Source organism: Callionymus lyra, chromosome 9 (assembly GCF_982586985.1).
Source record: "Callionymus lyra chromosome 9, fCalLyr1.hap1.1, whole genome shotgun sequence".
In the NCBI taxonomy this organism is placed as follows: Eukaryota; Metazoa; Chordata; class Actinopteri; order Syngnathiformes; family Callionymidae; genus Callionymus; species Callionymus lyra.
Window position 1 is genome coordinate 13566859 of NC_141826.1, and position 22245 is coordinate 13589103.

Here is a 22245-nt window from a genome sequence, read left to right on the forward strand (position 1 = left end):
GAAAAATGTTATTGTCAATGAGTAGATATGACAATTTTTGAAGTATTATTTTAAATTTGTTGAAAAAATAGTTATTTCTTTAGTCATGTTAAAGATAAACATAATTATGAGATTAGGAAAATGTTGAACTTGTTTTAAACTAAAGAACTGTGATGAAATAAGAAAAAAAATCGATTAAACATTTGTTTTAAAAGGTAAGAAACTTTTATAATTAGAGGTGGATTTGGTTAATAGTTCTTTTTATAGTTTAAAATTTGCTAAAATTGAGAAAAAAAGGAAAGTAACATTGTTACTTTATTTAAAGGAACTTCAAGGATTTCCAATATCCAATAACATTTATGTGTGTTTTCATCATATAAAATAATTGTTACAGTTGGAAAAAAGACAAAAACTGAACTTTTAAGTTAAAGATTAAGGTAATAATTTCAATCTTTAGTTATAGAGACAAACTTTTATGTTGTACTTTTTTGTGTGACACTCAAACTTATAAATAAGAATAACAGACAACTTGACTGGTACCAAAAAAAAAGAACACCCCTTTCGGACTCACTTTCTAACTTAATGTGACCTGAACTACTGTCTCTACATCTCACTCCCTCTCAGTGAACTGCAGAAGCTGGATTTTACCGCCATTTAACGGCAGATTTAAGTCATAAATCATCGTGGAGGCAACAGTTTTCTGCTTTCAACAACTTATTTTAATCACACTAGTTTTTCTACTGAGATGCCTGTGTGACTCTTGATGCATGTGCAGGTGAATCTGGTCTATGTTTACAGACAATAAAAGGCATCGATTGACCTCAAAATCTTTTTTTTCCCCAGACTTGGGGAGGAAACCGGCAGCTTTAAAATTCAACGAAAATAAGCTACAACTTTCTCTGAGGCTCCATAAGTGAGTGACACGAAACATCCACTGAAAATGTGATTCTGGACGACTTCTTTCAACGATACAGCTCATTGGTATGGAACCAGCCCATGATTTCTGGGTACTGATGTCCAGTAAATCATGTTTAAGACCCCCCCCTAAATCCCCTCTGAGGGCCCACAGAATGAAGTCGTTTGGCAGAGGAACCCAGGAGGAGGTAAAAGTCCGATCCTCGGACAAACACATCTAGATCCAAACAGATGTGAAGAAAACAAACGTGGGACGCGGCCATTAAAACCACCTTTCACGTCCTTCCCACACTGCCTGAGATCTCAATTAAAAAAGGCCAGAAACTGGAGAAGAGAAAAACAGAGAGAGGAATCAGGACCGGAGGAACTGAGGGATCCAGAGATGATGTTGTTCTGCAACCTGATCTTCTGTGTTTCTGGCCGGACGACAGCTGCAGTCTCACACATACAAAAACACTTAGAAAACCTGAGCAGGGAGAATGTCATTGTGCCGGACTGGAGGTTGTGTGTGATGTCACGACTTATCGCAGAGAGAAAAAAAGGGTCAAATCCATGATTCATGCGCTTCCATTTGTCTTAATTCGCCGCTAAATATCACTTGAATAACATCAATTCCTGAAACATGCGGTGTGTGTCGACAATCTTGTCCAGATGTCAGCGGCCATGTTGGAGCTCTTAAATCATCGCAGCAGTCACTCGGTACGACACTTTCATTCACACCAACGGACGCACATATTGATGACATGTTTTCAACTGCAAACTTAATTATTTAATTCTGAAATGTTTCATTAGAACACAGAGCCAAACATGCTAACATAAGCTAGCATGCTAGCTAGCTGCAGGACCACTGTTACAACGTATGTTGTTTCACAACAAACTACATATTGGTATGAGATGTAGCGAACTAGCTAAATGCTACATTACCACACAAACACAAAAATACACCTATTTTAGTCTTGTTTTCTGTGCTAAAATATCTAACTTAATGTGTGGTGAGCTGTGTTTGTCACTGTATTGTCTTGACATTGGAAGTTTTTTAATTTGTATGTATTTCTACTTTGTATATTGTTGTTTAAGCGTTTTGTGACCCTGCGCTTTACAAAACAAAAATGACTTACTTACCTACTATGTGGTGCAATAAACACAAAATTAAAAGTTATATTTCAAGTTTAAATTATACCACATAAAACAACACAATGGGCCAGATTTGCAACCTTGTATTTTGCTTTTTTTTATCGCGATACTACCTGAGTGAATTCACTGTTATGTCGCTTTTTTGCTTTGGTTAAGACATATCTATTTCCAAGCGCACTCAGTGTATTGATAAAACTGGACATTTGAGGACAAAATATATTAATTTAAACGCAGCTTGTTCATTTTTTGCTGTTGAGTGTCACCGGATGGTGGTCATAATGTTATGGCTTTTACACACACCAGTTGTATTCTCGTTTTTATGGCCCTTTCGTGATCACATTTGCAAAATTCCAAGAGCAGGAACGGCCAAAAAAAATCTGGCCTACTCTGGAAGCCTCAGAGAAATAGAAGGACCTCGACTGGTGGTCTTTTGAACACAATCCCTCCGACGAACACGCACACACACACACACGTGCTGTTTACAAACATTTGCCAACCGCCACAGGATAAAGCAACAAACACTTAAGGATTCTTCTCATCTCAGCAACAAAAAAGAAAAAATGTTTCCATTCGGGGCTGCTCTCCATCACTTCAACCAACACTGAGAGATGACGCGCCAGGAAAAAAATGTGAAACTGTGAAAATATTGATACAAATTAGGTGAAAAAAAATGAACCGACTGACAGCGAGAGGCAGAATAAAGATGAAATGTTAATTCTAAAAAGGTGTTTAAGGACCGAGGGAAGGAGGACATGCGCAGGTGTGGGCTCATTACTGTCAAACAGGCCCGGAATAATTACAGCGGGACCACACAGGAGACCACATGAAAGCCGAGAGGAAAAGAAGCCATTCATGAAATTCTCTTTGGCAACAAAAAAAAAAAGAAAGAATTCGGAGCAGGACGGGAACATGACGTTCGTTCTTCGAGTGCTTCGGACATCATCACGCGTATGCGGATCGTTCCAGCTATGAAAACACTGATTCCAATGCAGGGATGCAGCGGCATGATTTGGGGATTGTGTTTCAGCGAGGGGTCATCTTTGAAGGTTAACCCGCAGGACTATTTCGGGGCAGCGACTGCATAATACAACTTGCTAACCGTGAACCGCTACTGGAGACGGTACAACGGATACTTTTCTAGAACGGAAAAAAAGGTAGACGAAGCCTTCATTTAAGGGAAAAAAACTAGGAAAATTTGAGAATATATAGAAAAAAACTATCACATTTTGCAAAAAACAATATCAAGGAGTCTGATCATATGATTATAAAAAGGATAATTTCATGATATATCACTTCCCTTTATGTGCATTTTACTTGATTTTAAGTGTCTACAAAATGTAAAAGTTTGAATTGATACTTGAATGATGATTTTCCATTTGACCAGTATTAATCTGGATAAAAGGAATTAATACTTAATTAGAAAAAATGACAATTGAAATGATCTAGATAAACATTTCTTTATGATGATTTTAATTGTCCCACTAATAGTTTTATTGACATACTTTTTACAGATGAAAAAGAGAGAGTAAAAAAGACAATCGAAAACTTAAAAAGAATTCAGTCTGATATGTGTTAAGGCAGGTTTAAAAGTACATCTATAGTTGTTGTTGAAACAACAATTTATTTGCCTACATGTTTATGTCTTAATAGTTTAACTCTGACCCTGTTAGGGCTTTGTTAATACAGGTTAAGGGCCACATGTGACCACAGCTTTTTTTTTAGAAATGTGAGCAAATAACAAAATATAATGCAAAAATAACTTGAATGTGCTTGAATAAGATTAAATTACTATCACTTGTTCATTTCTAATGTTAAGCATTCAGTTATTATCATTAAAAACAAGTATATTTATTTTTGAAGATAAATCTCAAATTTTGAGATAAACTTTGCCCTTTTGAAACGGTAAATAAATTAACAAATTAACTTAAAATATATTTAGAAAAACTTCCAACAACGATTTAGACCTTCGACCCCCACATTTTGCACTTTTACACTTCACAAATCTTCACTTATATATCAAAATCCACAGTAAACCTGCTGCAAAATCCGTTTCTGACGGACTGATGGAGGCAACAAATAAGACAAAGCATTAAGGATCCTTAAATATGGAAGTATAGTTCAAAAGTGAGGATAGCAAAGAGCATCTTTAGTCAAGAGGTTGATTTCCAAAAAAACTTTTTGTGGTAAAAACAGATTTGCTGGTTGATGTTAGTGATCTTGGTGTTCGAAGAAAACAAGTAAAATATGTTAAAAAAAAAGGTTAAACACCCATCTTTGGGAAGTATTCTAGGCAAATGGGAGGAGGCCCCAGGGCAGACCGAGCACACTCGTTTAAACCCTGACAAAGCAAATGATTTCCTTCTCTCCATCACTCGTAATCGTCATTTGCTCCTTCCCCGTCTTCGAACACCGACCCATTAGACTTAACCCACGGAAATATTGCGCTCCTCTCCCGTCCAGATTCCAGGAGTCAGGAGCTACGATTCTTTGGATGAGGTGAAGTATGTCACAACATACCGGGGCGAGAGGGAGCGAGCAGCTGTCTGCATGGACGACCAGAGCGGCAGCTGTTGTCGGACCCCCGCCCCCTTCTCACCACCATAGCCCTCTCTCGCTCTCTTTGCCAGCTTGTCTTTGAAGTCCGGGGTCAAGACCGGAGCGTCTTCAATGGCATACCGATAACGATTACTGTCCAATAAAAAAAAAAAAAACCTCAAAATTTTAACAGCTTTAATTTAACGTGGATGTTTGACATGAAGATAACATTTTAATAGCCTGGACTTTAATACCAGCTACGATAAGCCATGGCTTACGTGCTTTTATTTTGAAATCTCCACCCGGAGACGCTTCATTTAAAATCATTAAGATTAACGGAAAGTTTTCGGCAGCGGCATCCGTTTTTTTTGAGCGTTACTCAATCCGGCGTTTGAAGCGCCGACTTTTGGGCAGAGGGAGATGCTTTAGTCAGATTCTCTGGAACGCGGCGCAGCCCTTAATCTCCCCTGTTGGCATCCCGGCTATGGACTGAAAACCGACACACACCAACACACGCACGCACAGTAGGACAGCGGACACACATACCTGACTTCACACACACACACACATCCCATGGAATGGCTGGGGGTTTGACTTCATACACTGTCCTCTTCCGGGATATTTCGTTTACATGAAGTCATTTTAGCGGGCGCTTTAACAGGTTTTTGAGATTGGCGTCAGAAGTAGGATCACACTATGACACTATAACTGCAGGAAAAAAGGTAGAAGTCGGGATTGGTCGAGGTACTTCCAAAGTACGTCTACGTTTCACCAATTTCGTATCCTTTCTAAACCCAAAATCGCTGATTAAAACTGGTAAATTCACCAATAATCCCCCACCCCCTTACCTATGATGATGAGCGTGAAGTTGATGTTCACGCTTCCGAACCCGTTGGTGGCCTTGCAGATGTAGGTCCCGGCGTCGTCCGCCTCCACCTCCTTGATCCGCAGCGCCTGCTGCAGGACCCGGAAGCGCGTCCAGCCGCTGTGGATGTTGCGGCCGTCCTTGGTCCACATGATGAGCGGCGACGGGTCGCCCTCTACTGGGCAGGGGAGCTTCATGGTGCGGCCCAGGCGGACGCTCTGCCGGTGAACCACTCCCTCGGACACCCTTGGTGGACCTTCAAGTAGAAGGGGAGGAGATCAATGTTGTTGTTTTTTTTAAGTGTCAACAAGTTAAAATAGTAAAAGGACTAAAGAGCCAAAACATTATGACCAGGCTCACTTGGGATGTGATTGTTGAAACTACCAAACTACATTTTTCTGTGACTGGAAACGATTTGCTGGTGGCACCGATTTTGCTTTAAAATAACTTTTTTCCACTGCTTGATTTCTATAGCAGACATTAAACCTGGGGTTATCTCAAGGTCAACTTGATTCGGGAGACAACTAAAAGAGCCAAATTAAGTCATCGTTTTGTGAGCTCAGACGAAGACTTGTAAGACCTTCGCTCGAATATTTGACGACATCCGTTTGCAAACTTTCATGTGGACCATCATTCACAATTAAACTGGCTCGTAGTTCCGTGAGAAGAAGAGAAAGTAACAGATTGCACTCTGTATTGTTGGTTAAAATCAGATCTTTCAGACCTTTTTAACTGTACTCTTACTGACTCTTCCAACCCTTGTGTTATCTCTGGGTCAAGGTGACCTGGAGGCCTGAAGAACAAAATGTGTTTGTGTTATCCCTTGTGTATCCTCTGGGTCAAAGTGAACGACCCCCACCACAGAATATGTATTTCTGGGAGCCAGGGAGATTGTTCACCTTGACCTTGAAAAACTGGAAACCACAAATACATTTGTTTTCAGGTCTACCGGGTCATCTTGACCCAGAGATAACACAAAGGATGAATGCAGGCTAACCGTGATACTGTATCCATCCTTGATGGTCTGGAATATATATTCATCTTTATCAAGGTCTTGTGGTTGTACAGTCTTCCATAAACAATACGTCATCGAAGCATTTTGGAAACAGGAAAATACTTTTGAGGGTTTGGTCATTATTTTTAAACTGGTTCTTCCCTCACTGGGTCGCTCTGACCTCCTCTCAAGGAAACTGAGATTAATAATTGACGGTCAGTTTCAGTCAAGATAAAACTGGGCCCAAACTAATAAATAATCATTATATGAAAAAAATAAGTGTTTTAATAAAAAAAAAATGTTGTTCTACTTTGGATTCAAGGACACACAATGGTGGAGTTGTGGTACTGTCAAAAACCGTCAGACTCCCCCAAAAAATGCCATTCCTTCTTCGGTCGGACAGCAAATCCAGACATACCTTTCAAATTAACGGCTGATTTTATTCCAAAAATCACTCAATTTATTTCATAAATGATTCATAATAGATCTGAAATGTGAACTTAAAACTTCCAACGACGTCCCTCAGGAAAGCAAAACACCGGGTTTAACCATCGTCCGGAGGCTTAAAAACTAAAGCGTGGCCATGACCGCTCAGTAGCCAGTCAAGGGTGAAACTGCACACTAGAAAAACAAAATGGGTGGAAGAGCAGGCTGAAAGGTGGGAGGGTGACGGGGAGAAGTGGTGGGAGATGCAGAGCGTGGACTGGGGGGGGGGGCAGAGGAGGATGATGGGAATGGAGTGAATGAACGCAAGGAATTTGAGGGAGTAAGTCAGAGGACAGAAGGAGAATGAAATATGCCTGAATGGACGTCAGGCACAAAGAAAGTCATACAGGAAGAGGCGTAGGAGTGGACTTGATACTGGACTTCGCTGTTTGGGTTCCCAATACTCTTTCTGGGTTAAGACAATAACTTTTCCAAATATAGTGTCCCAGAGAAGAACATGTCCCAGGAACAAAGTGCACAGTGTCCCGATGAATCAAAAGTGATAACAAGTTTGATGGGTTTAGCTTTGAAAACAAGTTGTTATAGAGTCAAGTAGCACAAAAGTAAACCATAAGATACTGTCTCTCAAAGATACATAAGATACTCAAAAACTATAGATTAACAACAGTATTACTATACATATTGCATTCAAACATGCAAGAATGAATGTTTGTTAAATCTGGGAAGATTACTTTAATATTAAATCAAATGATAACCAGGAGGAAAAAGTCATGTGAGCTATGATACGATATAAATTTGACTTAAGACATGAGTTACAAAAAAAACCAAAAAAACGACCCTGGTTTGATTCGTCCTGGAACATGCTGATCTGTCCCTAAATAAATGGTGGAACTGAAAACAGAAAATGCTCGGGATGACATCAATAAATCATATTTAATAAGCTGAACTAAGACACAAGTTGAAGCTTTTCATCAATAAATTGTCACTTTTTGAATAAAAAAAAAACTAATTTAGCTGAGAATGACCGAATGATAAAACATGTATAAATGGTAAATAATATCTAAAATTGGGAATTTGGAGTTTTGTCATACAACAGAAATAATTTACAAATAAATGATGGAACTAAATATATTTTATTTTGCTTTGATTTGTTCTGGAACATGCTGATCTGTTCCCAAATTAAGGAACTATGACAACTCTCAATGAAAACAGAAATGCTTAAGTTCACATCAATAAATCATATTAAATAAGCTGAACCATGACAGAAATTGTTGTCACTATTTGAATTAAACAATAATCAACTGAACTGAGAACGACATCAAATCTGTATAAAGGGAAAATAATATCTAAAATTGGGAATTTTGAGTTCTGTCAGACAACAGAAAAACTTATAAAACAAATACATTTCGTAACCATAATTCTTTTTATAAGCTGAGGGCATGACAATATTTACTTTTAATGTAAGCTATACTGGCTCAATTATATTTTCATTACTCATGGTTTTAACTTTAGTTAACAAAACATTTAGGGTAAAAATATTAAAGGAAAGTGTCTATATTATATGTGTACACATACATAATACTTTAATTATAAGAAGCTAATCGCGAAACAACAAAGAGGTGAAAGTGAAGCTGAATCCACCATTTCTATTTGATTAATCACGACAAAACACACTTTTGAAAGATTCTGGCACACATAAATCTTCCCAGCTGTCAACCGTCACACGAAACAAACACAGTAAGTCTACATATGCCCTGACGACTCAGACAGATGAGGGGAACATGTTAGGAAAAGGAGAAAAAAAAAAAGATGGCCAAAAGTAAACGACAGCACATAAAAAGGGAAAAAGCAACAGTAGTCTTGTACGATTTGCTGTCACGATGAACTGTTTCAACATGAGAGCAGAAGGTGAACAGCATGATGGATGTGTGGAGGTGAAATCTGTGAAAAAGCCATTAGTCACACTGAGGTACTCTCCACAGTTCCTCCTCCTCCCTCCTGCAGCTGTATGGCTTTCTCATCAGGGGCCCGACAGCTCACCTCTCTCTCTATTACCTCCTTCTTTTTTTTTCAAACTTGAACTTGAATATTTCTCAGGCTTGCTCTTTTCTGTTTCAACCTATCTTTTTTTATTTTAAAACGTGCCATATTGAGATACAATTCTGTAGCTTTTACATCAACTTATACATTTCAAGTGGAGGTCTGGATCTAGGGTTCTAAAGTTTTTTGTTCGGGCAGACAAGAACTTGGGCATGGTTCAAGGTGGTACAGGGGCCCTCTCTGGGTCAGGTTTTTGGTCATAGTGTGGGTCGGCATTAGGAACTTTTCTTCGCTCCTGCTTTCCTGGTCCGTAAAGTGGTCACAGAGTGCCCAAAACTTCTATTCGTATAAAAAAAACTAGCGGAAGTACCAAGCGTTGCCCAGAGATTTTATGAAGATACAAAATGTTTAGAACAAAAAATGCAATCTAATTTAGATTTAGATTGTAAATAAATATAATAATAATAATAATATTTTTTTATTGTCCCTTTAACATGCTTGCACGGAGGCGCTAGCGTCTTCTTCGGCTGAATGCGAGGGATACCGAAAAATGTGTCAAAGCCGCTATGGGAAAACGTTGAAAGACTTTAAAAGGCTGTATCTTGTTTGATATTTGAGCTACAAAGCACCTACTTAGTTTAAAACCTTCCTTGTAATGAGATGATAATGGCACCGATAATAAAAGAGTAGGTATCCCACTACCATTTTCAAAAAAGAAGGCTTAGTCCAGACACAGAGGAGCTCATTAGTTCGTCCATTTTGAGCCCAAGAAGAGCTTCTTAGGACTTTAATGCCCTTTATAGCTATAGACATATTAACTTTATACATTGTACTTGTATATGAACTTCATATGGTCCGATTTACCATCCCACTTTTGACACCATTCGTCACAAAAGATGTGAAAAAACAGAACCTAACCTGGCTCTAAATGTTGGTCTTCAGTGGTGAAAAAAAAGATGGACAGAGCTTTAAACCAAGGTTCAGCACAAACATACCTCTGAAATAAACTTTTAGATCTACTTGAGGGACATATCTAATATATATATATATATATATATATATACACACCTTCAAAGCCATCTCTTGCAATATTTATTTTCCCCTCTATGTGAGCTCATACTGGTCCCACGTTGCCACTTCTCCCGGGGTACATGACCCCTCACTTCCCCTTCCTACCTCTTTATTTCCCCTCTCTATCTGTCGTCACTCTTTCCCTCTGTGGATGCCCCCATCTTTCTCCCAGCTCTCGCTTTTCTCTTTCATCGCACTCATTCACACATCCTCTCTGGCCGGGATAGTGTCCCCCCCGGTGTTCCCTGCGGTGATTTACTAGTTGGCCGTGCACACAAACACACAGGACCGGAGAAGAAACTTTCTCTTAATTCGTTCTGATAAGAGTAATGAGCAAGGAAACCAAAGTCGCCTTCATCACGATAAACTCCTTAAGCTTGGCTGACTTGTAACTGATGGGTATGAAACATATGATGTTGATGTAGGCAATGTAACATTCATCTTAACTAGGGTTGGGTATTGAAACGTCAGTTCTTTTGTGGCTTCACTAGTACAAAGAATCGAAACATGCTTCGTCTATCGGTGGCAAGTTTCAATACCCAATATGTGACCTAAACTTATGTTATATAAGAAGGAGCTGTCTCGCCTGCAGTTAATACTAAACTCTGCAGCGAGAATTCTGACCCGCTCAAGTAGAAGAACTCACATTTCTCTGATCCTTAAAACTCTTCACTGGCTTCCAGCTTCTTTCAGGATCAACTTTTAAATTCTGGTTCTTCGGGCTCTGAGGTCTGTGGATCAGAATCTAGTGATGGTTCCTGAACACACGGTTCAGAACCAGAGGAGCGAAATCCTTCCAGGCTGTTGCTCCTAAGCTTTGGAACGATCTTCCTCTCTCTTTGCGCTTGATGGAGTCTACTGACTCCTTTAAGAAACATCCTAAGACGTTTTTATTTGTTCAGGCTTTTCCTTGATTTTTTGTAACTCCTGTGTTGTTCTCAGTATTATCTTGACCTTTAAAGTATATATTTTATTGAGTATTGTTTTGACTGTTTAAGCATTTTGTGACCCTGGTCTGGAAAAGCGCTCTATAAATAACAATTACTTACTTACTTACTTATATTTGTCTGAAGAAAAACTCATAAGTCACCAAAGCAGTGAACATCAGATACATTTGTGACTCGTTTTTTTTCTTTAAAAACTGCTTGGAGGGGAAATGTACTAAGCTGAACATTTTTTCTTTTTGTTTGACTTGATCTTATCAAACTGGTATCGAAAAAAGCATCGATAAGTAACCGATATCGAAGTGAAGGTATTGGTATTGGTAGAACTCCCATTGATACCCAGCCCTATTCTTAACATCTGGGTCTCGATTTGGGTCCAGATGTGAGCCTAATTCGGGCCCTTGATTTTGGTCTGATTAGAGACCTGACAGAGCAGTATGTGTCTCCATTTGGTTCTGGATCAAGTATCAAAGTTTTATGGTCTTTGTCTTTGTTTGCCTGCTCCTGTCTTGAGACTATAGTCTGGGTCTTATTCAGGTTCTGGGTAAGACAACGGGTCTATCAGATTAGGGTCCGAGGTTTGGTTTTACGTATAACTTACTCTGGGTTACAACCAAAATCAGCAATTATAAAGTACTTAAAATTCGTTTTTAACCACGATAAAGCCCAACACACACACCAAGTGTGCACTGTTTGAGGGAGGCAGTGCATATGTCGTGTCTGTTATTCTCTAGTCTTACAAAAGAAAAGTAGTGACCCCATCTGCAAGTACTCCCACAGTGGCACATCCATTATTTTAGGTAGGCAAATTTCACCATTTCGTGTCTTAAGTTTCCTTTAATAGTCCTAAACTGCCAATTCTATCTTTGACTGACTCTTGTAGCGAGCTGTGCTAACTACTTTACCACGATTGTTCTGCTCTAATATTTTTTATTAGCTTTTGCTCCTTAATTTAAGACACATCTTGAAACTCTACCTCCACGCAAACCCGGAGACCAGTCACGCCATACTCAACCGTATTCGATCGTGATGTCTATGAGCGGGAATGATTCTGCAGATTGATATCGTTAAAAAAAGACAGACAAGTGTGTGCGAGAGACTGCGTATGGAAACAAAGATGGTTTTCAGATTGTGAAGTGACCTTTAATCCACCCTTTCAAGAGTGAAAATAAGGATTAAAATCTACTTAACTTTTCTCATATACATATGTAAAATTTTGCAGTTACAAAATTGACCACCAAATACTGATTTATAGGAAACTATATGCTTTTTTTTTCTTCTAAATTCAACATTTCAACCAAAAACTATGATTACATTTACACTATGGTGTATATGGTTAACTTTTCTTCCAATTAGTTGCAGTGTCTTTTGGGCATCACAGTCCCAATTGTCGTTTTTTTTCCCCCGCCTTTTCCCTCCAAATCTTTTAATGCCCTTAACGTTCCATCGGTCTTAAGAGTCAGATGGTTCGGTCCAGGCCAACAGAAAGTTGCTGTTGGCACGGAAGTGAGACTGAAGCGAGAGCGGGGGGCTGAGGAATGCTTTGATGAGGAGAAACTTAACAGTGGGACACGGTGCTGATGTACTGTACCCGGCAAAAAAAGAGTGTGTGTTTCATAAGAGTGCAGTACTTCCTGAATTATTCATGTACTGAGGTGAGTGTGTATCTTTGATTCATGTTGTCAACGCTGCCCAGCCTGGTCGGGTAATTAAAGGTTAGACAATCCACAGATACAACGGTACAGTTGAAGGCTTCAGACAGTAGATAATCGGGAGAAAGAAGTCTGTGTTCCTGACCAAGGTGATGAAGTGGCTGGGATCAGGGTCAACCCCCGACAACGAAGGTGCACTTGGGTAAACAACTCTTTTTGCCTCAAAGATAAATGCTAAACGTTGGGCACAGAGTCATACCAGAACCCATGGGAAATTTTAGAGTTGTAAATGGATCTGCACATTCACAATTCTTTGGACCGGCGTTAAGGTTCATGGCTATAGACCAACACTGTATTTAAAACAAAACTGATTCCAGCAAGCTTTCATTTTCAGGTCAAAACTGAGAGACATTTGGAGCCTTTTCCACTACACAAACTCCTCCAGTCCTGCTACCTTGCTGTGGTGGGTTGGGCTGTCATAGCATATCTTCGTTAAACTTGGACGTAATAGCGTACTTACCTCATCCACTGACCAACCTTTAGGACCGGCATACCTTTCTCCTTCTTGCATTGGGAGTGACTCTACTGACTCTTTACGGATGTCATTCTTTCGCCAATCATTGGCCGGCAGTGGGTCGGTATCACTCTTCTAAGCTGGCTAGGCTTGCTTGGAATTGCTGCTAAATTTAGTGTCTGCTTCGACGTGTCGTGCCGATGGAAAATGCAACAAAAATCAAGTGGAGCAAAGTAGGGGAATTGGTGAAGGTCCAACAGGATTGTAACCAGAACCTGAGCTGTGTCCCAATCACATACTTAAACTTGTATTGTTTGTGCATAAGTGCATCTCAATTCTTAGTATGCGAAATGTAGTGCGCCATGCACACTAAATTGGCGTACTAAAGCGCCCACAAAACTGAGTATGGATCGATGGACACTATCTACCCTAAGCAGCCGCCATATTGACTTTGACATTGTAAGCGGAAGTTACTTCATATATACATATATATATATATATATGTATATATATATATATATGTATATATGCATATATGCATATACTTACAGGTGCATTTTCCGCCAGCAGTAGGAAGATGACACGTCTTCGGTGCTGATACCGGCATAAAAATATCTCGCAAATATTTCGTGTCTCATATTTCTTGATCCAAACATGCAAAACGTGCTGCCAGCAGGTGTTGGAATCATCGTTAAATAGTAGTAGAAGAAGAAGCTGTCGTGTCATTTCCAGTTAGTGTGTAGCAGCAGTTTTTGATTTGAGACATACTATCTGTCGAGAATTTGCGTACTAGTTGGTACGTTCACTATCCTGATGCATACTAGCCGCCAGTGCACTAAGAGAAGTATGTGATTTGAGACACACCACCAGACTTTTAAGCTTTAGTTTCCGGGTCAAGCCAATAGACATTATCTCTCCATCTTGTTCTGGGTCTGCCTCAAGGCCCATCCCTAGCAGGGTATCTCACAAGGAAGGCATTCAGGGGCCATCTAGAATAAAGCCAGAGTCCATTTTTACTCCGTCTCTTTAATACCAATTGACCAAGTTCTTTAATAACTACCAAAACCTTGTGAGAACAGGTGATGCTAGAAACGCATACAAAGTCCTATTGACTAAAGATCTGGTTGACTCCTGTACAATCACATCACAAGCCTTTGAAGACCAAAGTGTGTTGTTCATGTGGACAACAATATATGTATTTATGACTTAATATGTGTAACACATTCTGTAATCACTTTCGTGTTAATTGCAAACCCTCAGCTAGATAAGATCTACCGTGACAAGATAGAAGCCAAAAACCAAGACGGATTGTTTTCCTACCACCATGTGGAAACACACAAGAGTAACAGAACAAGAGCCGTCTTTCACCTGAGGCGACAGACGCACAACGACAAGTACACATTAAGTTGTCCTCCCAGAGAGAAAACCACAGATACACACTCTTTCTAGTGGTGACCCCCGTCACTTCCAGCCCCATCAATAGGTCAACTGCCGCTTGTTACTTGGCTCTGACAGCTAACACTGGCCCTGCAGGCAAAGGGGAGGATGCGCCCGTCATCCTCGCCATCACACAAACGCACACATAAAACTAATGGTCTACAGTAGTCGCTCGCACTCACAAAAGAAAAACACTCAGTAGCCAGGAACAGTCTGTGGAATCTGCTGAGTGGTTGTTACAGCAACTTGATCCTCTTCTGAGAGTCACACCACTTTTTTTTTGGAGGGAGCGCTCTACAAAAGAAGCCGTTCATTAAAAAAAAAGAAAGAAAACTTTTCATATTTACAGCCAGAGAAAAATCTGTCTCTAGGAACATTATTTGTTCTTTCCTCATTCTATTTGTCCTTCTTCTTCTTCCCCTCAAGGCTCTTTTCACTTCGTCTAATAGCCGGTTATTTCATTCCACCCTTACACTTTTCTGGCCTTGCCGTTTTCTTAAGCACTTTTATCCGCAATTAGGATCAAGAATGGAGGCCGTTTTAAGAGGGTCTTTGGTTTGGGGTACAGTACAGGTTCAAGGATTCGACTAAAAAGTAACTCAGTGAGTCAGATTTAGTGTGAATTGAGAGTAAAATGTCAAGTTTAGAGGTCCAACTGTGGTACATATTATATAACCCATTTGTGTGAAACATAATTCGATGAAAATACAGAGCTTACAGAAACTTACATGTAGCATTTATTTTAGATAAATATTTATACGTGTTCTTTCACTCGCTTAAAGAAGTCAAACATGGGTTTCTCTGACTGATCCGGTGAATACGTTTCTCACTTTCAGAAGGGGCTTTCCGTTGGAACTAATTTATGTGCTGGACTGGCTGGATTTACACTCAGTAAACTCTCCTCCTGCCAAGTCCAAAACCCCAAGAGAAGTAGTCTGTGGCTGGTTCTTTGCACCTTGCCGCACTATTTCTTAAAACCAGAACTCCTGTTTTTATGTTGTTTTTGCGCTCAAAATCTGTGCGTCTGGTTCATGTCCACACGTGAAATGTGTTACCAACACTCTGGATATATATTGTTGTTAATTAGAAGTTGTCCACTTGATTAAATACTGCTTACTTAAGTTCTGTCAGACAATAAATCATAAAGTAGACCCAGATTAAATCACTTATTTATCACTTTAGACACAAATGAACGTTTATTTAATATAAAGATGCTAGTTGTTTTTAACCAACTCTTGTTGTAGCTGTTAATGAGAAAATTTCCATTTAAAACGCTGAATTTATTTATGATTACTAAACTTAAAAAACAAACAACATCGCCTTTAAATATGGAACCGTACAAGCTCCTCCTGTAAATAACTTTTATTCGAATCCTGAATTGACAGTTTAAAGATGAAAACTTTGGTTAAAAACACCTAATTTAGTGTGGCGTTGAACCTTTGGCCAAGACTGAAACCTGAAAATCTTAAGTCAGCACTACAGACACCTCATAAAGAAGCAATGGTATATTCCAACAATGTGTGTGGGAATGTCTTTTTCAGACGTACAGGGTGAGAAGCTCTGAACAAACCTGAAGGCAGTTGGACTTCTGAAGCTTACAGAAGGATTTACAAAAAAACAAACCATGATCAAGGGAATGCGTAGCAACATTGAGGGAGAATAACATTGAAAATAAAGGTGTTAGTATTTCCCCTCAGCTAACACTGAACGCAAATACCTTCACGACTGGAAGCGAGCCAGCAGTGACCCTTTAAAGCAAACAAAGTGTCAAGTAATTTGTCAAACCTTGATAACCTCAGGTTGTCAAAATCGTCCTTTTATACGAGCCGTTGTTCAAATGAGACCACAAATGTGAAGGAAAATAGATAAGAGGACTTTTAACATTCCTGTGTGTGTGTGTGTGTGTGTGTGTGTGTGTGTGTGTGTGTAAAGTGTCCTCGACCTGAGTTTTATCAGCCCACTGGAGGCAGACGTCATTACTGATTAACAAGACACACGGGCAGACGCACACGGTTGCCCGTAAATAAGGACATTTTAAAAAACATTTACTCGCTCAAATGCGACATAAGTCAATGAGAGAAACAGAGAAATACTAGAAGTTAAAATAAAATCAATTGCAATAAAATACAATTTTAATTCCAGCTTGAAAAAAAAACATTTTTATATATTGGCTGTAGAGATGTTGTGTTAAAAGTCAGATTTTGAGACTCAATAAAGAACACATTTCCCACTAAAACAAAAAATAAAATAAATAATAAAATACTTTTTATGAAAGCATACACTGAACCTGTAAAACATTGTAATTTTATTTTACAGAAAGTATTTTTTTTTCTTATATTGACTGTGATTCATGTTTAGTCATTTTTCTTTTAAAATTATATATATATATATATATATATTTTTTTTTTAAACTTATAACTCTATTAAGTGTCTTACTGTTGATTATTAATCTGTCTTGTATGGTGTCCTTGAGTCCTTTGAAAGGTGCCTTGAAAAACACATTTATATTTAATATATTTTTCATGTTTAAGTATTTCTTTGAAAATGCTTCTTCTTACTAGTCAAGCAAATACAAATTTATACTTTTATTTTGAAGGGATTTTTTTCACAAGTTGGTCAAATTAAAAACTTTATGATTATGGTTATTTTCAGCTCGATAAAGGAGATAAAAAGGAAGAAATTTCATTGTCACTATGTGTTATCGTGAAATTAAATCAAGTTTTTAAAGCAAATATAAAAGCTCTTTAGAATCTAATATCATTGCATCATCTGGACTGATATAACCTTTAACAAATAACAAGGTTAACCAATATGTGAAGGTAGGGTTATTTTTAATACAAAAAAATCATATTAATTACAAAAATGCATTTATAAAAGTTGGTTTAATACGTTTTTGAGTCAGGTTCTGGTAGCTCAGCGTCTCTGATGATGTCAACTGTTGAAGAAGAGAAACTTCCATCATCTGTCTCATGAGCTCATCCAGTCTTCGACTCGTCCGGCAGAAGAAAACACCTGCGACTTTCTGCTTCACTGGGTGGAGAGTCAGACATTCCAAGCATGCACATAAGACACACATGCGCACACATAGACGCACACACACACACACACTTAGACGGACGTTCAAGCAATCACGCTCACCTCCCACATTCCACACCAATCCTCAGCCGTGACTGAGTCCGTTTGTTCGGCTCGTCTCATTGTCTCGTCCTTGTCTGCCCGGTTTGCTTTGTCGCGCACACACAACTCTACTGTTGCTGAAGCATGTTGAAGCATCCCTCAGAGGTTGTTGGTACAACACCCCAGTTTGTTTCTAATCTAAGAATCCTTAAGATAAGATAAGAGATCATAAAATTTAAGTTAACGTTTTTACTTCTTCCCAAAGACGTAAAAACGCTACACGTCTAAAAACAGAGCAGATTCACCTGCATATGCGTGAAGAGTTACTCTTTCCAATCAGTATAATAACTCCTGAACTAGTGCGATAATAAACAACAATCACTTAAAAAAAACAAAAAACTAATGGAGATGAAGACACAAGGATGAGTTCACTGAGGGGGTGTGAGACAAAGGAAGGGTGGGATGAGATAAAGTGGTATATGGCTGAGTATCAATCAAAACCTTTACTGATACTAATACTGGTTGATACCAGATACTTTTTTTTAAATACCAAATTTATAAGGTAAATACAATTGTGACGAAAAGTAAATGACATTAAACCATACATAAATACAAATCTGTAGTTTAAAGATATATATATATATTCATGGGATTTTCACTGATTTTTGTCACGTATTAGTTTTTCTTTTTAAGAAAAATCCTTATATTATTAAGTTTTAATCACACGTGAGTATCAAAACCAGAATATGAAGAATGTTTTCGATACTCAAGTGCTGTCAAAGCTTTTCAGTTAGTGCCATAAAAGAAGCTTGATAACCCTTACTATGCAGTCATTGAGTTAGAAAATGAGTCAAATAGTTATTAATTTTAGTTTTTTTTATATAGTGTTTGAGTTCCATTTAAACTTTGTATGAAATATATTATATAATAATATATATTTTTCTTACCACACCAGCTTAAAACACCTGGGAATTGCAAAAACCTGAATAATACAAATAAAGGAGCTTGAAAGCTGGTGTTTGTAAATATGTTAAAATGTTAATAAACACAATTTTTGTTAAATTAAATTGGAAAAAAAAAAGTTTTTACATTTTTGTTTAGCTTTACAATGTATATGCCAGAGTACAGATTGGAATCCTACTAGTAGAGATTGGAATTCCAATCTGTATTTGTAGGATTCCAGATCCTACTGGATTCCAATCTGTACTTTGACATCTATATTCAAAGTACACATTCACTGTAATGTTTAACTTATTAAGGAACTTTTATATTAAAAAAAACAACTAAAAAACAATCCTGTAACTTGGATATAATTTAATAAATAAAAGTGTGGAATAGCTAAATATATACTTTATTATAAAATTAATGTCTTTGCAGTTTCTAAAATGTCTGTTAAAATTGTGGTTCAACTCTGGCCTTGAAAAAAAAGTGAATCTTCAAAACGAATCAACTGTTTTGAAATGTTTGGAAACGCTTCAAACTTTGGGAGCGACTGGCGGATTCTCCGAGACAAAACAATTCTGGAATATCAGTTGAATGATAACTAACTTGCACCGACGTTCACTGAAAAGAGAGAGAAAAAGCTCCGTGACTGAATGTGTGTTGTGGTTGTTTTTAGCGTCGGCGTCACTCGCCACGACGCGCACGGCTGGACGGAGCTTTCCGAGGTGTCGACGGATCGCGGAGACACAAAGTCAACTCCAGAATAACACCCCAAATTAATCAGTCATCGTGTCGCACATGACTGTCGGTGCTGGTTTATCTCTCAGTGGGTTTTGATCTGTGACACCAAGAACAATATGTCACTGTCTTATGATTCATAGATTTTCAGAATGTTGTCGTGTAGCAATGAAAGTGACTGAGCGGCCTGAATATTTAGCATCTAAAATCCAGAGGGAAAACAGATTTATTGTCCTCAAAAAAATAGTAACTCAGACTTTAAACTCCTTAAAAAATTAAAATAGAATTTTTTTCTTTTACTAAAAAAGAAAACTTTTAATTTTTTTTACAGTGAACATAACATAAAATATTGGCAAATAAACTAATAACATTTCATAATTTTACCCATTTTAATGATTGAATTCATCATTGATGAGTTATATTTTTAACTGTGTGGTGACAAGAAATTCCATCAATAAATAAACATTAAATACATTAAATAACTGAGCAAAAATAGAGGGAAAAAAATAAGATAAAGATAACATTTTGAAAGCATTATTGACATTATTTTTAACATTACAATACTACAAAAATTTGAAAAATATATATATATACTGTATATATATATATATATATATATATATATATATATACACAATTTTGTTCCCATGGATAACATTGTGATGTAAACGATAGCGATGTTTGGTTGTCCTGAAAGGGTCGAACTGCGGCGCCATTTTGTGATTATCCAACCTACAGATATAATCAACAACAGGGAAGTCGAGGAAGTTTTGAGTGACATTTTTATGACATTAACAAAGAGTTAAGAGATAGTTCTGGATAGTTTTTTAGGAGGAAGGAGGATCTTAAATGTGCATTTGAGGACATGGGGTAGTGCAAAAGTACAAAGAATGCTAAAATTTGAGTTTGATACCCAATAATAAATTAAATTGTCCTTTAGGTGGCACTTTTCTGACCTTAACTGTATGTTACTTAAATAGCAACTAATGTCTTAAATGGATCTTGGACCTCTATTGTATCATCAGTATGTGTCTGTTTGTACAAAGCCCCGCCCACAAAAAACACTTTGTTTCTGTTGATTAAATCTTGTTTACCATAACCCCGCCCACTCTGCTGTGCTTGGTCAAGCATAGATGTTTGTCACCGCCCACCCTCAATCCAGGAAGTCTCCATCACCAAGGGACTCGTAGCTAACTGGAAGGAGGAGTGATGGACTCTCGTAACCTCTCGTTCGCCGAGATTTCAGAAGGGGGAAAACTTTACAAAGTAATACGTTGAAAACGTGGTCCTGATAAGAGACTTTCTGCATCTTTGAGAGGAAGACTTCAACATTGAATACATGCAAGTTCACATTAGTTGCCCTTTAAATATTAATCCTTTTAAATTCCTAATATTATTATTCTACCACAACTACGTTCATAACATTTAGAACGTCAGCTTGTATTCCAAATCAAAGGTGTGTTAAGCCTTCTGTGATGTTTTTTTTTTTTTTTCTCCCTCACCTTCCCCCTCTCATTCCGCTCCATCCAACTTCCCGAAAAGCCGAGACGACACAACGGTTAATTCTCCGTGAGCGGCGCTTGATAAGTAGCGTTGTTAATTACGCGTGGAAGAAAAGGCCTGTTGTGTTCCAGCACGATAATGGTGCCAGCACAACGGAGGGATTAGCCGGGATAATGTGTACGCCGAGCTGACCGGTGTGACGGGAGAACCATGTCGAGGGAAATCATTAACAAGGCTAACTCGTCCGCGGACAGTCGGATTATTAAACGACCGCATGTCTTTTCTGAGAGGCTCCGACTCTCTTTTTATTTGAGAAATGATTCTCTTGTTCTCTGTCATTAAATCCCCCAAATCAAACACTGTTTGAAAAACATTAGATTAGATTTGATTTCGCACTAAACCAACGAGATTATTATCAACTCTCACACAGACGTAGCCACAACAACAAAGCTACAGTTCAGTTTCAGGAGAACCTGAAGAAACTCAAGAGCTGGAGGTACCAGGAAAAATAAGCAGGGATAAAAAAGTCGAGGTAGGCAGGTTGGTAGAGGTGTAAGAAACAGAGGTGTTGAGTTTTCAAACGGTTCCAAGGGGGTTCTACCAGGACTGGAACCACAACTGAGGACAGTCTGGACTGTTTTTTGTGTCAAGATGGAAAACACTCCCTATATGATGGAGAAAGAGTGTTCTGTTGGAGACATGAATAAACCCTCTTTAGTTTTTTTAATAAGGAAAGTTTGTTTCTAGAATTCAGATTCTAATAGTGGTCGTTTCAAGGTTGTCAAAACACAAGCCAAACAAAATTCGTACTTTATTCAATTGCATATATTCGTCTATAGCTGGTACTAATGAATATCATTTTGGCGTATAAGAAAAGGGAGACAAACACAAAAGGAATTCCCTTCTTTCTGCTTCATTTACTTTAAGGTTTACAGGATTAACGGTAACTTTAAATATGTACTTGGAAAGAAAACAAGACAAGACTGATTTTGGCGGGAAATCCAAGTGATGTGTTGGGGTGGGGGGCCACCAATTTACTTGTCAGACTAAATTACAACAATTTATGTCAACATACGTATTACAACCTGTGTGTTATCTTACGGGGCCAAACAAAGTGATTTAACCGACCGGATTAAGCCTCCGGGTGTTGACTTTGAAACCCTGTTTGTAATTTTAATTCTATTGAGACCAAAACAATGTTTTTTTATGTGTTTATAACTGATTTAGTGTTGATGACGTTACTTTCTTATTAGGACAAAAACACTATTACATTAAACAAGTAGATGACAAAATCTTTAATATGGTCAGACGATGAAATCAAAACACCTTAAAATAGATTTTATATGGTTTTCTGACTCATCTCAAACTAGCATAATAAACCTTTAGCATCTGAATTTAATAGCATCAGTGTTTATCCT

The 22245-nt window shown here is 38.1% G+C and overlaps 1 protein-coding gene across 3 annotated transcripts in view; it reads right to left on the reverse strand.

The window, feature by feature from the left end:
- Nucleotides 1-22245, reverse strand: part of fgfrl1a (fibroblast growth factor receptor like 1a) — a 72586-nt gene that overhangs the window by 40373 nt on the left and 9968 nt on the right. For 2 of the 3 annotated variants that reach the window (XM_087799811.1, XM_087799810.1), the window contains exon 3: nucleotides 5412-5684. In XM_087799811.1, coding sequence (XP_087655937.1) covers nucleotides 5412-5684 — 273 coding nt within the window. Of the gene's footprint in view, nucleotides 1-5411; nucleotides 5685-16312; nucleotides 16354-22245 lie in introns of those variants that run through there. The other variant, XM_087799813.1, reaches the window with a different exon arrangement.